The sequence below is a fragment of the Microcaecilia unicolor genome, chromosome 2 (assembly GCF_901765095.1).
Source record: "Microcaecilia unicolor chromosome 2, aMicUni1.1, whole genome shotgun sequence".
Lineage (NCBI taxonomy): Eukaryota > Metazoa > Chordata > Amphibia > Gymnophiona > Siphonopidae > Microcaecilia > Microcaecilia unicolor.
Genome location: NC_044032.1, coordinates 78,228,840 through 78,244,368, shown reverse-complemented (window position 1 = coordinate 78,244,368; position 15,529 = coordinate 78,228,840). Strand labels below are relative to the sequence as shown.

At 40.6% G+C, this 15,529-nt stretch overlaps 1 protein-coding gene across 5 annotated transcripts in view; it reads left to right on the top strand.

Moving 5' to 3' along the window:
* FYB1 (FYN binding protein 1) overlaps positions 1-15,529 on the top strand; it is a 270,798-nt gene that overhangs the window by 76,672 nt on the left and 178,597 nt on the right. For all 5 annotated transcript variants that reach the window (XM_030193065.1, XM_030193068.1, XM_030193064.1 and 2 more), the window contains exon 2: positions 9,555-10,695. In XM_030193065.1, coding sequence (XP_030048925.1) covers positions 9,555-10,695 — 1,141 coding nt within the window. The remainder of the gene's footprint in view (positions 1-9,554; positions 10,696-15,529) is intronic.

The window sequence follows — 15,529 nt, the reverse complement described above, 5'->3', positions numbered from 1 at the left end:
GGCTTCAGTGCAGGCTAGTGACATCATTCCACCTCTTTCCGCAAGGAGACTGGATGCAGCTGTAGTGGTAGCTCTGATGGAAGGAGGTATGCAGCAGAGGCAGGTGCAGTCTGGCATAGTGGACAACATTCAGCAAACCTCAGTAAGGCTAGATGGACTCCCCACTGTTGCTCTGGGTGGAATTGATGCCCTCACAGTACCTGTTTCTCTTCTCAACCCAGTAAAACCAGTAGTCTACACACTGGTTTATGGTTTATTTTATTTGATATATCATTCTTCCTTAGGGCAACAGCAAAGCAGTGTACAATATAACGTCAAAATTAAGATAAAAAACTAAACCAGAAAAAGAATGCCAATTGCTAACAGAAAAGCATACATAAAAGCACAGATGTCAAAGCAAAGAGCAATATAACATAAGTGACATCAATAGATTGATAGTAAAATCATTAGACAGAGAGACTTGTGGAGATCCGGGAGGAGCTAATCCATCAAATTGTAGATTGAAGGCTTTCTCAAATAAATAAGTTGGGGACCTAAATGTTTGGTGGGATGGTTCCAATCGTAAAGTTTGAGGGCATGAGTTCCACAAAGAGAGTGTAGTACAAAAGAGAGCTCTATTTCATGTAGCTTGATAGCAAGCCTGTTGCGCTGATGGAATTCATAGACGTAAGTCATTAAGGGAACAGAGAGTTCTTGGTGGTATATGAAGTTGGATCAACAGAGAAAAGAATGAATTAGTGTAAGAATGAATAAACTTAAGAGTGAGTATAAGAATCTTGAAGTGGAAACAATAGATAGCCAGTGAACACTGGAGGAAATATGGAAAGTGGTTGTTTATCTTGGACAGAATTCATTACAATCAGTAATAAGTGGGGTAAAGGTTTCTGCCTTAGAGACAAGAGTAGAGAAACAGAGGGGCCCAGCTGTTGGTTTTAGAAAATTGGGTTGAGAAGTTGGGAGTTTGAGATGGATAAGTACATAAGTACATGCCATACTGAGACAGACCAAAGGTCCATCAAGCCCAGCATCCTGTTTCCAGCAGTGGCCAATCCAGGTCACATGTACCTCGCAAGATCCCAAAAAAGTACAATACATTTTATGCTTCTTATCCTAGAAGTAAGCAGTGATTTTCCGCAAGTCCATTTTAATAATGGTCTATGGATTTTTCCTTTAGGAACCCATCCAAACCTTCTTTATACCCCGCTAAGCTAACTGCTTTTACTACATTCTCTGACAACGAATTCCAGAGTTTAATTACACTTTGAGTGAAGAAATATTTACTCCAATTCGTTTTAAATTTACTACTTTGTAGCTTCATTGCGTGCCCCCTAGTCCTAGTATTTTTGTAAAGAGTAAACAAGCAATTCACGCCTATCCGTTCCACTCCACTCATTATTTTATAGACCTCTATCATATCTCCCCTCAGACTTTGGAATGCTATTGCAAAGGCAGCGCTAATTTGGCAGTTAAATGTGAAAATTTAGAAAATATTATTTGATGTAGGAATTTATATTTGATAAATTTTGCAAGGGTTCCTGAAATTTCTACTCAAGATATGTTTAAACATTATGGGGTATATTCAGTAAATGGCACCCAAAGTTAGGCACTGGGAAGATACATGCTAAGCCAGTATTCTGCAATGGGTGCTCTGCATGGAATGACCTTTACAGAATACTTGTGCAACCCTGGTCCCACTCATTCTGTTCACAAGCACCAGCTAAGCTCCTCGGGTCAGGTACCCCGGGAACAGGATGTACAAATAGAGGTCAGATGTTGAGCAGGGCACAGGTCGGGGCCGGGCTAAAGCCCCGGTAGGCTGTGGGGTTATCTTCCTCTGGATACTTTCAAGTCTACTTTCATGTGGAAAAACAACCAGCAGTCATTGGATTAAACTTCAAACTGGCTTTACTTAACAATAACTACAAAACAGTTCAGAATGCAAATTGATATGTACAGTCAGGGCATGCAACAGTTTCAGATCAGCTTCAGACATAATCTCCTCAAATCTCCAAAGTCATGCAAACAATCATTGTACAACAACAGCATGGCACACACCCATTGAATGTCCTACCAGAAGTGAGCCCCCCCCCCCCCCCCCCGCTCTCACTTATCCTACCCAGGGGGTCTGTTCCATCAAGCACTCATTTCTGTTCCCATGTCAGGAACTCCCCTTAGGCCCCTTCTGCCCTGTGGCAGGGGTTTTATTCACTGGAAATTGCACCAGTCCTCCCTTTAGTGTCCAGGACTTCCACATAAAAAATTGAAGAATGGTATTCATTTAATCTGATTTGGTGAAAAGACGGAATATCAAGTAAAAATTGGTCTGCAGATCTTAAGCTCCTTGAGGACCTGCAAATTCTGAAAGAGTTAACAATCAAAATAGGAACATTATCCATCAGTGCGTTATAAATTAAAGATAAAACTTTAACTGTACCCTCCATCAAGTAGGAAGCCTATGTAGTTCTTTCGTAATTGGAGAGATGTGAGCAGAACGAGATACGTTTGCGATATTCAATCTGCCAATTAGGTAGCTACCCAGATAAAGTTAGGAGAGAAAAATGGCTCTTCTAACTCTATCTGGTTACTTATCTGGATACCGGTTTGAACATCTTGGAAACCCAAATAACTGCTAGTGGCCAGATTATATCTAAATATTCAATGTTTGATCTGGATATTGACATTGAATATCCAGGTGTGAAAAAACAGTGGTGACCAGTAATTAAAACAAATATTGACCAGCATAGCTGAATATCATGGGGAGTCTGTATCTAACAAGATCTCCTTCCATGTCATGAGATCACACATAGGTATCTGTGTACTAAAGATCGTAGCATTAATGCCTATATTAGATTCATGATAGTTAATACCCACACACTTTGGGGTATGTTTACTAAGGCACATTAGCGTTTTTAACATGCCTATATAGTTAAGGCGCATTAAATGGTAATGCACCAATACATTCCTATAGGCGCATTAGCGTTTGATGCGCGTTAAAAATGCTAACGTGCCTTTAGTGTGCCTTTGTAAACACAGGTGTTTATTTCCATATAATTAGTGTTACTCATGTGTCCACGACAGTAAGCTAAGAGGCATGCAAATGATGGAGATCTAAAATTAAAAAATAAAAACAAAATGGTTTCACTACATTGGCCAGAGATAACACGTAAGAAGGTAAGCGTAATGCATTTGATATACCACCTTTCTGTGGTAGAACCAAAGCAGTTTACTTATTATACAGGTACTTCCTCTGTCCCTAGTGGGTTCACAGTCTAAGTTTTTGTACCTGAGGCAATGGAGGGTTAAGTGACTTGCTCAGAGTCAGAAGGAGCTGGAGCACTAATCATTAGGCTACTCCTCCATGTAACCCAACTAAGCCTGTGCTTTTGTTTTTGGCACAGAGTGTCAACATTGCCATTTTTATTTTAGTAGCTCTGCCCTTACTCCTGTCAAAGATAAAAATCCATTTTCAGGGATACATTGGTCCAGTCACTTTCAAAGGATAGTGATGGGTGGGTCCAGAGATGGTGTAACTTTCAGTGAAATGGAGGAAAGCTTATACTGGTGTCTGATTTGGGTGGGGATCCAGCGGGCTGACTCTCTGTTTTAATACTGAGAGTTGGTTCCCTTATTAACCGGCCTTTTCAGTTTGGTCTGTTTAGCATAAGCAAGCCTGATATGCAGAATGTGGAAGTGTCACCATGGCTTCTGCCCCTCTTCTCCCCTTCTCCCATCCATTCATCTTAGAAATGAATTATGACATTATTTCCATTGTAAATATAGCTCACAGCTTATATTAATGGGCCATCTTCAGGCCAGTGTGAAAAGTGCAACTGCACTAGTCCCCTTTGCTGGTGAGGCCTTGCTGTGCTCACACTGCACAGGTCTAAAGATGGAGGGGCGGGGTTGAGTGCCTGAACCTTAACCCTCACCTACACTAGCTCTCCAAAAATTGGGGAAGTTGTTGGAATAGTACAATGGTGGTAGGTTGTCTGAACACAAGGTCTATGAAAAGTTTATCCTTCAATAGAACACAGGTCCTACTCTAGACTAAACCTAGACTTGTTTATTAACATAACATCACTCTTTTCTTAATACAGGACAAGTCTGTGAAGAAGGTGATGTAACTTGTGCTATCAGATCAGTTATGCAGATATAAAAAAGAAGCATGGGAATTTCAGTATGTCACAGTGCACATAACAGTTCAAATACTGAGATTAGGTTATTTTTTTAGAAAAACGAAAGGAAGTAAGGAAAGGGAAGAAAAATGTGCTTCATCATGAATCTTTTTCTTGTCTTAGTTTAAGAGAATTTGCTGAATGAGGAAAATTTGCAGACTGTCCCCCCCCCCCCCCCCCCCCCCCCCCCCCCCCCAAGTTCTGCTTTAAATGCTAAACTCTTGTGCTTCACAGCAGTTTACACCAGTGTCTGGTAATTTTTTTCCTTTGAATTTTGCATATTCTCTCTCTCTCTCTCTCTCTCTCTCTCGCAGTCATAGGGATGTGGGATCTGTGAAATTGCTTACAGTTCTACTATCCCTTCAGGGGTGCCTTAAAAGGGAGCTGGAGCACTGCTCCAGGGAGGAACCATCCTGGCCATAAAAAATATGGTGCTGCTACTTCAGAAGTGCAGACACAGCAATGGTTTTAAAGGGACATCACTGCTCACATCACACCAGGGAGGATAATCACCCCCATGAGAAGGTGCCATTCCTCCTGCTTGCATAGGGTGACACTGATACTAAAGCTGACCCTGCTCAGACATCAGATTTTGTGGAGATCTTGCTTTTTAAATTCATCTCTCTTATTAACATTAGACATGCCAAAACATTAGACCATGCTGATGGGGTAAGTCAGTTGATACTCAAAAGGAGATATCTCCTGAAGGATGAGGGACCTGAAGTCAGAGAAATGGAATTCTTCCAGGTGTTGTGTATGGAAGACATATTATGGGGTAATTCTATAACTGGGAACCAAAATTAGGTGCCTAGATGCAGCGTGCTGAATGCAAATTCTATAACAGCATCTGGACACCAAGATGGGCATTTTTGAAAAGTCATCTAAATCCAAATTGGGATGTTTTGCCAATAACATCCCAAAACAACATCCAACTGACAGCCATTTTTGAACAGGAAAAATGTCCAGTTCTCCTGTTTGAAAATGGGCTATGAGAGACATCTTAGCCTGCAAACGTCTAAAAAGAAAAGCCATTTTCGAAAGTGAAATATCCAACTTTTGGATGCCAAAAAAGCAGGCACAAAATCTACTGGCATCATTTTGGAAGAAATGGCCACACAGACATCACTGCAGAGCAGAGGAGCAGCCTAGTGCTCAACGCAGTGGAATTTAAACAATGGCACCCAGGTACACTTCCCACTATAACTCATGTATGATGTATTATGAGCTCTCCAGGAACAGAAAAACCTAGCTGTACAACACTACAATCATCTTCCAGTAGATATTTGGTTGGTTCTGGAGAGCTCACAATTTCCACCACAAATGATATAGGTAGAGCGGGATATGGACCTGGGTCCCCTGATGTACGTTTCACTGCACTGACCACTAGGTAACTCTAGGGGCCAGCTTGCTGCTATATTGGGTAGTCATCTGGTCAGTCAAAGCACCTTTTTGTAACTTGGATGTAATTTAAACAGGTCTAAACAAACGTCCTTCATTTTTGTCTTGGACATTATCATTGAAAGATATCCAACTTTTCTATCTTGGTGCTGCCCAAGTCCTGCCTTTGGCATACCTCCAACACACCCCCTTGCTATTTGGACGAACTCTGTGAAAAACTTCCCTATTCTGCCTTTTTGAAAATCACAATTTAGTTGTTTTCGGCAGATGGACATTTTTCTGGCCATTTTGAGACATCCACCTGCTTTGAAAATGAATGCCCAAGATTCCATTATAGAATACTACCACAAATCGGCATCTATGTGTCTCCAACTTACTCCATGTCAACTGCAGGCATAAATGCATGTACCTAAATGTGGCACTTTAATGTGTAACTTAAGCTATTCTGTACAGATAGATTGCAAAACAAGCTTGCAATCTATTCAAAATACTGCAGCCAGGCTTTTGTGCAACACTCAACTGTTTATGGGAGCGACTCCCTTCTTGCTTAGGTTGCATTCGCTTCCTGTGCAAGCGCAGGTTATTTTCAAATCTGTACATTGGTTTTTAGATCTATTTATGGTCTGGCTCCTGCTTACATGAGTCGCTTCATTTTTCTGCCTAAATCTACCAGATCTTTATTTAATGTTGATCATATGTTTCTACATTTGCCTACAGCAAAAGGAGTTAAATACAAGAAAATAACAACTTTAACTTTGGCCACTCAAGCTGCTCTAATGTGGAATTCTTTACCTTTATGTATCTGATTAAAGACACATTACATGCAATTTCACAAAAAAACTAAAGACTCGTATGTTTTCACAATTGTTTAGATAAAATGTGACCATTTAGGTCAGGACTACTCAATTCCAGTCCTCTAGGTCCACAGGCAGGTCAGGTTTTCAGGATATCCACAATGAATATGTATGAGAGAGATGCATACCAAGGAAGCAGTGCATGCAATTCTCTCTCATGCATATTCATTGTGGATATCCTGAAAACCTGCCCTGCCTGTGGACCTAGAGGACTGGAATTGAGTAGCCCTGATTTTAGGTCATACATATATTTTATATTATTGTATAATGATCTTTATGTTTTTGTAGCTCCTAGTAATGACTAGTTCTTTTGATGTAATCTGCATTTGTCTAGTTATTGGTAGAGAGGAGTGTAAGGACATTGTATTGTATTGTATTATTAATGCAGCATGAAATGAATACAGTGGTGCAAAGCAAGCAAAAATATTCAGAGCTAGTATAGCCAGCCCAGTACATTTGCATCATAACTCCTAAATATTTGTATTTGCAATTCCTGGAATTTTCTTGTTCCTTACATAATTCTTGTATGACTCCTTAGGCTCTGTGAATGAGGCAATCTTCAATATTCAAATGAATCTGTTTTCTATCTTGGATTCAGTGTAGAGACTTTTTCACCAACTCCATTTTCTCATCCTCTTCTCTACTTTGATATTCAAAAGATATCTCCTCCAGATTCTCATCTGGGGCAGCCCTTTTATGGGTAGTTCAGTCAGGGATGCCTCAATAGGGTGGTGCCAACTTTTGATTTTATGCCCCACATCAGAAGATACCTGTGTTGCCTGACCACTTTATTTTTCCAGTTGGGTTGGTTCTGGTTTCTCTTTACTACTTCCTTTTGTTGGTTTGTTCCTAAGTACTTTTCTAAGATCTCATTTTGTTTCATGCAGATATCTTTTGTTTAAACATAACTAAATGGGCTATAAGCCCCTAATGCAGTCCATTGGTTTTCTTATATTTTTTTTGTGATGACGTGCTATGCCAAAATTGAAATTTGAAAACTCTTCTCTATCTGGTCATTAATAAAAGGAGCTCATTGTGAATACTATCCACCCTAAAAGGATGTTTTGTGGCTGTACATGAGAATTGTGATATGATCCCTTATTTCATATTGTTGACGGTCTGTGATGTTATCTGTATGGGTGGTATATTGGTGTATTAGGGTCTGCCCAGTGTAATATTTATGGTACAGTAAGGTTCTGTGTGTGTTTTTGCACAAATTTGTGCATAGTGTTTTGCAGTTGAGCGATTGTGGTTAGTAGATGCTTTGAGCAACCACTTTATTCTTTGTCATGCGATGCATATCTAATATCTAAATTTAATAAATGGTATTAATTGTGTCTATTTTATTTTTACTTATTTTTTTCTGTGTTAGACAATTATGTTTTTTACTACTACTAATCATTTCTATAGTGTTACTAGACATACACAGTGTTGTAAACATTATATGCAGGTACTTTTTCTGTCCCTAGAGGGATCACAATCTTACCCCCCTGTTTACAAAGCCGCACTAGCAGCGCTGATGCAGCTCATTCAGTTTGAATGGGCTGTATTGGCAATGCTGTGTGGCAGCTGCTAGCGCAGCTTTGTAAACAGAGGGGTAAGATTGTGTACCTGGGGCAATAGAGAGTTAAGTGACTTGCCCAAGGTCACAAGGAGCTGCAGAAAGAATCAAACCCAGGTTGCCAGAATCAAAACCCACTACACTATTAGGCCACTCCTTCACCTCAGACCTCTCAGTTTATCTAGCAGCATGATTTGAGTGAAATAGACATCTGTGGCTTTACCTTAGATCTGTGGTTCTTAACCTTTCTTCTGTTCTGACACACCTAACAGATAATAATGTTCATGTGCATGTGCATTACACACTGACTGCTACAATTCGCAGCTAAACACAAAAAAAACCTTATATATCATTTCACTGCTGCTGACAATGGTGAAAGAGAAATACAGACGCATTGGTGGTGACTGCTGGGGTGGAGGTGAGGGGTTTGCCATAGGCCTGCAACATTTCCAGCTGGGACTGATGACAGGAGTAGGGACTAGTTATGGATATTAAATATTTGACTTCCTGGTTCTCAACTCTCCCCAACCCCACTACACACATGTTAAGAAAAGCACAAGGATGCTTCTGTCAAATGTTTGGTGACACACCAGTGTGTTCCGACATGCTGATTGAGAACCACTGCCTTAAATTAACGAATGCCATAAAAACTCACTGTATAGAAATGGGTCAAGCCACAGAAACCAGTCAATTTATCAGATTTTGCATTAATTAGTTGAGTGATGTACACATATTGCTTCGGATTTTGATGCCAGCATCACAACTCAATGAAGCTGAATATTTTTCATGGGTTCAGTGATCTAGATTAGAAACTAACCAATGGATCATCTTGGTGATGCATGTTGCCTAAGTGTACTATAATACTTTGGTTTGCTCTTTTCATTTAGAATACCAACCAGAAAACAATGACATTGATACTCTTAAATATTCCAAGGGGCGTACGATCACATGAGTTTCTTTAAATCCCTATAAAAGCTCAATAGCAAATTAGCTGAAGGAATTTTCCTAGTTCTGTAGCATTTAGGAGAAAGTAGCATTTTCTGTGATCTTGAGATCAAAGCCTCTACCAGAAAGTCAGAGATTTCCAGGAAGCACAACAGAGCAGGTATATTTGGTGGTTGCAAAGCAACACTACATTTTGTCTGGTCTTCAGTAAACTCAGAGTCTTTCAATACATCCTGTGTGAATTGTCTTATACTTTTTCAGCATTTTTCAAAACAAAGAAGAAAATACACACAGGCACAGATAGTTATTCACTGTTAGATCTCACAAAAAAGGGAGAACAGAAACCTATAGTACAGGCAAAAACTGAGTTCTATAACCAGTCAAAAAAAACCAACAAATAAGGAAATGTTTGAACTTTTAGTAAGACAGTTTAGCCACGGCACGACTCAACAAAATTGACAATATCTTAAGCCACACAGGAAGGAGAATGTTACAATATCTATTCAACCAATCAGCAGAGTCGCTAGCCTCAAGCCAGGAAACTCTTTTAAGTACAGTATTGTATGTCTGAGCATTGCAAGACTTCTCCCTTTCAGCATATCATTTTCTTTCTGTTTGTAGGATGGCAACATTAATGTGAAGTCTCTGATGGCAAAGTTTAACAGTGGCAATATCCCGACTGAGGAGGTTTCGGCTAACAACCGGCCCTTCAAACCACAGGGGAATTCAGCATTACAAGCAAGGATAGCATTTGAGAAATTCAACCAACCGGTAGATACGAATCCAGCCCCAGGACCTAATGTATTCCGTAATACGTTATCTCCTAAACCTGCTGTAGGAGCAAAGCCTTTGCAAGAAGACAAGACGGATAATGATCCAAAACTCCCATTCAAGAAACCTAACTCAGCATTGCACAAGTATGGAAGTTCCATTCGTTCAGCTCAAACAGAAGCAGATGGCAAAGCTGGATTTTCCAAATCTCTGGGCTTGAAGCCTACAGAACTGCAAAAGGAAGACTCAAAGCCCTTTTCCAAATCACCCGTGCACAAACCATTTCTCTGCTCAGGTGCCCAGGAGAATGAATATAAGCCAGCAGGACCCAAGCCATCATTTCTTGCTGCACAACAGGAGAATGAAGTCAAATCTGCATTCCCAAGACCATCTGAAGCTAGGGCAGCATTTATTGCTGCCTCACGGAAGACTGAACCACAAACCCAATTCCCCAAGAAACCCATTCTGGAGCAGAAGCCTTCTGTACCCACACATGCCCTCAGCAACGATGACAATTCCAGTAAAACCTCACCTGCTCCTAAGGGACCTACGGTGCTACGTGCCACCAAACCAGCTATAAATTCACCAAAACCAACCGTGGGAAACTTGGAAAATAACAATGGATTGGATTCTTCAGTGCAAGGTTTTCCTGCTGTTACTTTGAAACCAACCATTCGAAGTGTCCAGAGCCCATTTCTTAACCAAAACACTGAAGAGAACAATAATGTACCAAAACCGAACATTGCCAGGAATGTTTTCCGGAGTAAAGAGAGTGTCACTGCTGCTAGTTTTTCCACACCCAAATTTCAGAAACCAAATTTGACATCTCCAGGAGGAGGCTCGCAGGAGAAAGAGGAGGGACAGAAAGATTCTTCAATGCCAAAGCGAAAAACATTACCCTCTCTATCTGCAATAGGTCCTGCACCCCAAAAATCTCCCAGACCACCCAATGTCGACCTGGAGAGATTCAAAAAAAATACAAAAGGAGACAGTAAGTCCTCTTTTTCACTTATTTCTTTCAGTTACATTTCTTCATATAATCATGATGGAAAATGAAATTATTTGAATTAGACTTTGTTTTGGTAGATCTAATAACTTTGAAAAGCATGCACAATTCATTTGATTGTGGCATTTCATTTATTTCTATAAATGGAAATATTTTCAGCTTTCTTTTTCCTTATCAGTGGGGCAAGTGTACTATGACGAGGCAGTTTTGTGGGGATGCAGGGGGCAAGTGGCTGCATAAACCCCTGGATTCTATATAGTGCACTTAGATTTAGGCGCTGAAATTGGCACAGATTCTATAAAACCATGTGTAAAAGCCAATTAACAAGCTAATGAGCACTGATATCAGCACTTAACAAGCAATAATAAACACTAATTGGCACTGATTAGAATTTAGGCACACAACTCGCTAAGCATATTTTGTAAAGATGTGCACCAAACTTCTGAAGCACCTAGGCAAAAAGGGGAGTGGTTATGGGTGGAGAAATGGGCATTTCATGGGCATTCTGAAATTTAGGCACCCAATTATAGAATTTGGTCCAGTGTGCCTAAATCTAGGCGTTGGGATTTATACCATGTTTTAGTTGGTATAAATGGATACACGCAGATTTAGGTGCTGTAATATCAACAAGCATATTCTCGAATCATCGCATAAATCTAGGTACCGATTATAGAATACACTTAGTCGGCACTGATTTCAGCGCTGATTTTTTAGGCGCCATATAGAGAATCTCCTCCAAAGGGGGTAATTCTATGAAGAAGACACCAATATTTAGATGCCAAGAATGAGCATGAATGACCAGAATACTAGAATATGCACATGCATGTCTGACATACGTGCATAAATGCCAATATTCTGGCTACATGCGAGGGCATGTATTTTGAAGATGGGAGTATGAATGGGTGGAGTCTGGACAGAGCATGGGCAGGGCACACAGTTACCCTTGCAAATTATAGAATATTATCATTTACATACTTTTTTTAACAGTGTGGGTGCAAGTATTTACACCAGCTAAGTTGTCATGCCTCAATTATGTACACATATTTTCTGTTATGCTAGTATTCTAGAAAGGAAATTAGATGCTTATTTTCCTTTATAAAATAGGCTCCAGATAGGTGCCCTGTAGCCATGTAAATATAGATGCCCATTTATAGAATTGCCCTGAAAATGTTTAGTACCTTTAAGAGAGCCTAATTCTTTATGTAAGTTTCAATAACTTTCAGGCTTGCAGGCAGTATATATGAAACGGCTTAACGTATTATAAAGTGGGAATTTCCTACACGCTAAGTCTAGATTTTGCACAACGTTGTTGTAGTAGGCTTATTTCTTTTTTTTTTCCAGGTCATGCACTAATGTTCCTGTTATTGTGTGGTACCAGCAAAAAGTTAACATGAGAGCACTTACCACCTCCTACACAGGAGATGCTAAGTGCTCCTGCAATAATAGTCATAACCACGGCCGCCAAGAGACAAAGTTGGGCCCAGGGCAAAAAATATTAAGTGCCCTCTGCTGACCCCACCCCTGCCCCCATAGTCTTCCAATTCTGTCCCTCTTCCCCTTGCCTGCTTACTGGCATCTCTCTCCCTCCCTGCACACAGGCTGGCATCTTTTACCCTTCTTCCCTCCCCTCCGAGGTCTGGTATCACTGTCATCCTTCCCTCCGCCTCCCCTTCGGCGGTCCTCCGTCATTTCTGCAGGCTGCTGTAAGGAGAGCAAGCTGCCTCAGGAAGATTTCCTGAGTAGAGGTGTTGTGATTAGGTGCCGAAGGTGACATTGAAGAGGTGGGCTTTGAGCAATGATTTGAAGATGGGTAGGGAGGGGGCCTGGCGTATGGGCTCATGGAGTGTGTTCCAAGCATGGGGTGAGGCAGAAAGGGCAGAGCCTAGAGATGGCGGTGGTGGAGAAGGGTACTGAAAGGAGGGATTTGTCTTGAGAGCGGAGGTTACTGGTAGGGACACACTAGCTAATTAATGCTTCCATTCACATTCGCTGTCCATGCCTCACCCCCTCAGAGGCAAATTCTTATACAAATAAATAATGCTTGGTTTAGCAAACAAAAACAGAAAATACCACAAAACACTAACACATTAGCAGTAGCCTGTTCTCACACATTGGCCTCACAATAAGGGCTTCACACCCCTTAGTAAAAGGGCCTTTACATAGGGTCCTCAGTGAAAATATACAAGTCCTGAATACCAAATTTTATGCTCAAAACTTCACAAAATTCCTAAATTTAGGAACCTAAAAAGTGGGTGGCAATTGGGGAACAATAAGAGAAAAAATGAGCATTACATGGATTTTCAGCACTAGGCACCTAAATTAGGCTCGTAAATCTAGGCAAATTAGCTTTTATGCCCCTAGATTTAAATGAATTTTCAGCAAAAAAAAAAAAACTTAGGGGGGTCAATATTTGGCAGCCACTCACCGAGGCCAGCCATGGATTTTCAGTGTCACTGACTCCCGTCAGCCCTTCTGTGTGTCAGCCATTTTTCACAAAGTTTTGTACAATTAAAATGTCAGATTTAATCGGACCAATAACCAAAATTGTCCGATTAAGGTAGTGTCTCTAAATATCCTTACAGAACACCTCTGCACTGTGGGGATAGTGCTGGGGTGGAATGTGGGCAGAGCCAGAGCAGTCCCAGAACTTATCCAGATGTTTTCAATATTTAGTCCGGATGATGGTAATATTCAAGTCTGGTGGCAAATATTAAGTTTGGTATCTGGTTAACTTATCTGGATAATTTAGGACAGATACAAGTCATTATTCATACTGGCAGTCAGCATTTGTTAAAGGACTGACCACCGTGGGCTGAATTAGACCCAGTCAGTCAGTGTCAGGCCTATTTCTTCACTCAATGAGTAATTGAACTCTGGAATTCATTGCCAGAGAATGTGGTAAATGCAGTTAGCTTAGCAGAGTTTTAAAATGTTTGGATATTTTCCTAAAAGAAAAGTCCATAAGCCTTTATTAAGATGGACTTGGGAAAATCCACTGCATATTCTAGGATAAGCAGCATAAAATCTGTTTTGCTGTCTTGGGATCTTGCCAGGTACCTGTGACCTGGATTGGCCACTGTTGGAAACAGGATACAGGGCTCGATGGACCTTCGGTCTGTCCCAGTATGGCGATGCTTATGTTCTTATGACTTTGACAGCCGTCGGAAGTTATCAGACAATATTCAGTGGCGGAACTATTACTTGCCCATTTGAATATCAGTGATGCCTGGATAATTTCTGGGTCCACCTCGACTCCACCCTCAGACCATCTTGGCACTAAATGGAGAGTGTTACAGTAGCCAGAACCGATATTCAGTGGCACTTTCCAGTTAACTGCCTCTAAATATCTACTTCTGACCTGCTAGGTACCATCTCGTTCTACTTAACCAGACAAGAGCCTCCCTGCTCTATATCCTAAGTTATTGGGCTAAGTTATTTGGATAGCAGACTGAATATTACCACTATCCACAAAAGTTCTGGCACAAAACCAGCCACTATCTGGATAGTGCTGCTGAATATCCAGATATTTCTTGACCATTGCAGCCAGCATTTTAAAAAATTTACCAGAATATTTTATAAAGTTACAATAGAGTTAGTATTCAATAACTGCAAATATTTTTGCTTACTTTTTATTAATTGAAAGTTTAAAATCCAGAATTGCTCTCTTAATGAAATAGTTCTAGTGTAGGTGTGAAAAGGCATGAAGACCAATACTCTAAATTAGTATTAGGCATGTTCAGGTCTTTAGATTACGGAGCCTATTTACTAAGTAGCAATAAAACTGCAGCATGTGTTAAACACTGAATTCAGTTTTTAAAGTGCTAAATTTGCATTATTTTGCCTTACTGGCAAGGTTTGTGTTGGTGTTGTGATAAAAACCAAGTAGGTCCAATTTCGCAAAGCATCTAACTAATATTAATATTAAAATGTAGTGATACAAACCACACTAAACTTCACAGTCCTGAGAGGTATCATTAACATTCCTTGACCATTAGAAACAGAAAAATGAAGGCAGATAAAAGCCATATGGCCTATCCAGTCTGCCCATACATACCATCTACTATCCCTTCTTCTCCCTTAGAGGTCCTACAGTATGTACTTGTTAAAGCATTGTTGAATTCAGATACAATTTTCATCTTCACCACCTCCACCAGAAGGCCGTCCCACGAATTCACCACCCTTTCCATGAAGAAGTAAGTATTTTCTCAGGTTACTTCTGAGTCTATCCCCTTGCACCTTCATCCTATGCCCCCTCATTTCAGAGCTTCCTTTCAGTTGGTAGACTCATGTTCTTGGAGATGCTGCAAGCCCCCCTTCATCCCTGCAGATGTTATAGGGCACTAGTACTGAGTGATGTGCCTTTCTCTCCCCCACTGCAGAGGCCTAAAATGTTGCTCTGTCACCTACTAGACCTGCAAAAACAGACCCCACCTGAACACATCTTGCCTGAAGAAACTAGTTCCTGACCTCAAAACTCCACCCTACCTAAGAGAGAAAATATAAGCCCCCTCCCCTTTGTTTTTCCTGGAGCCCCTGGGGTCTGATTGGGAAGGAGCAATCCCTAGTTGTTCCATTTTTGCTAGTATCAAATCCAAAGTGGCAAAAGCTAACTAAAGGGGGGCAATGGAGCCTTAGATCAACAAGCACCATTTTGGATTTCAGGGACAGTTTGGCAAAAGAGACCCCTGCCCAATTCTGATTTAGGTAAAGTGGTGGGGAAGGGAATATATAGAGCAGAATAGAGGAGCTCATTTTTTTTATATTTATTTTTTGCAGTGCTATTTGGTGCTGGGGGTGGGTCTTTTGGCATCTTCAATGA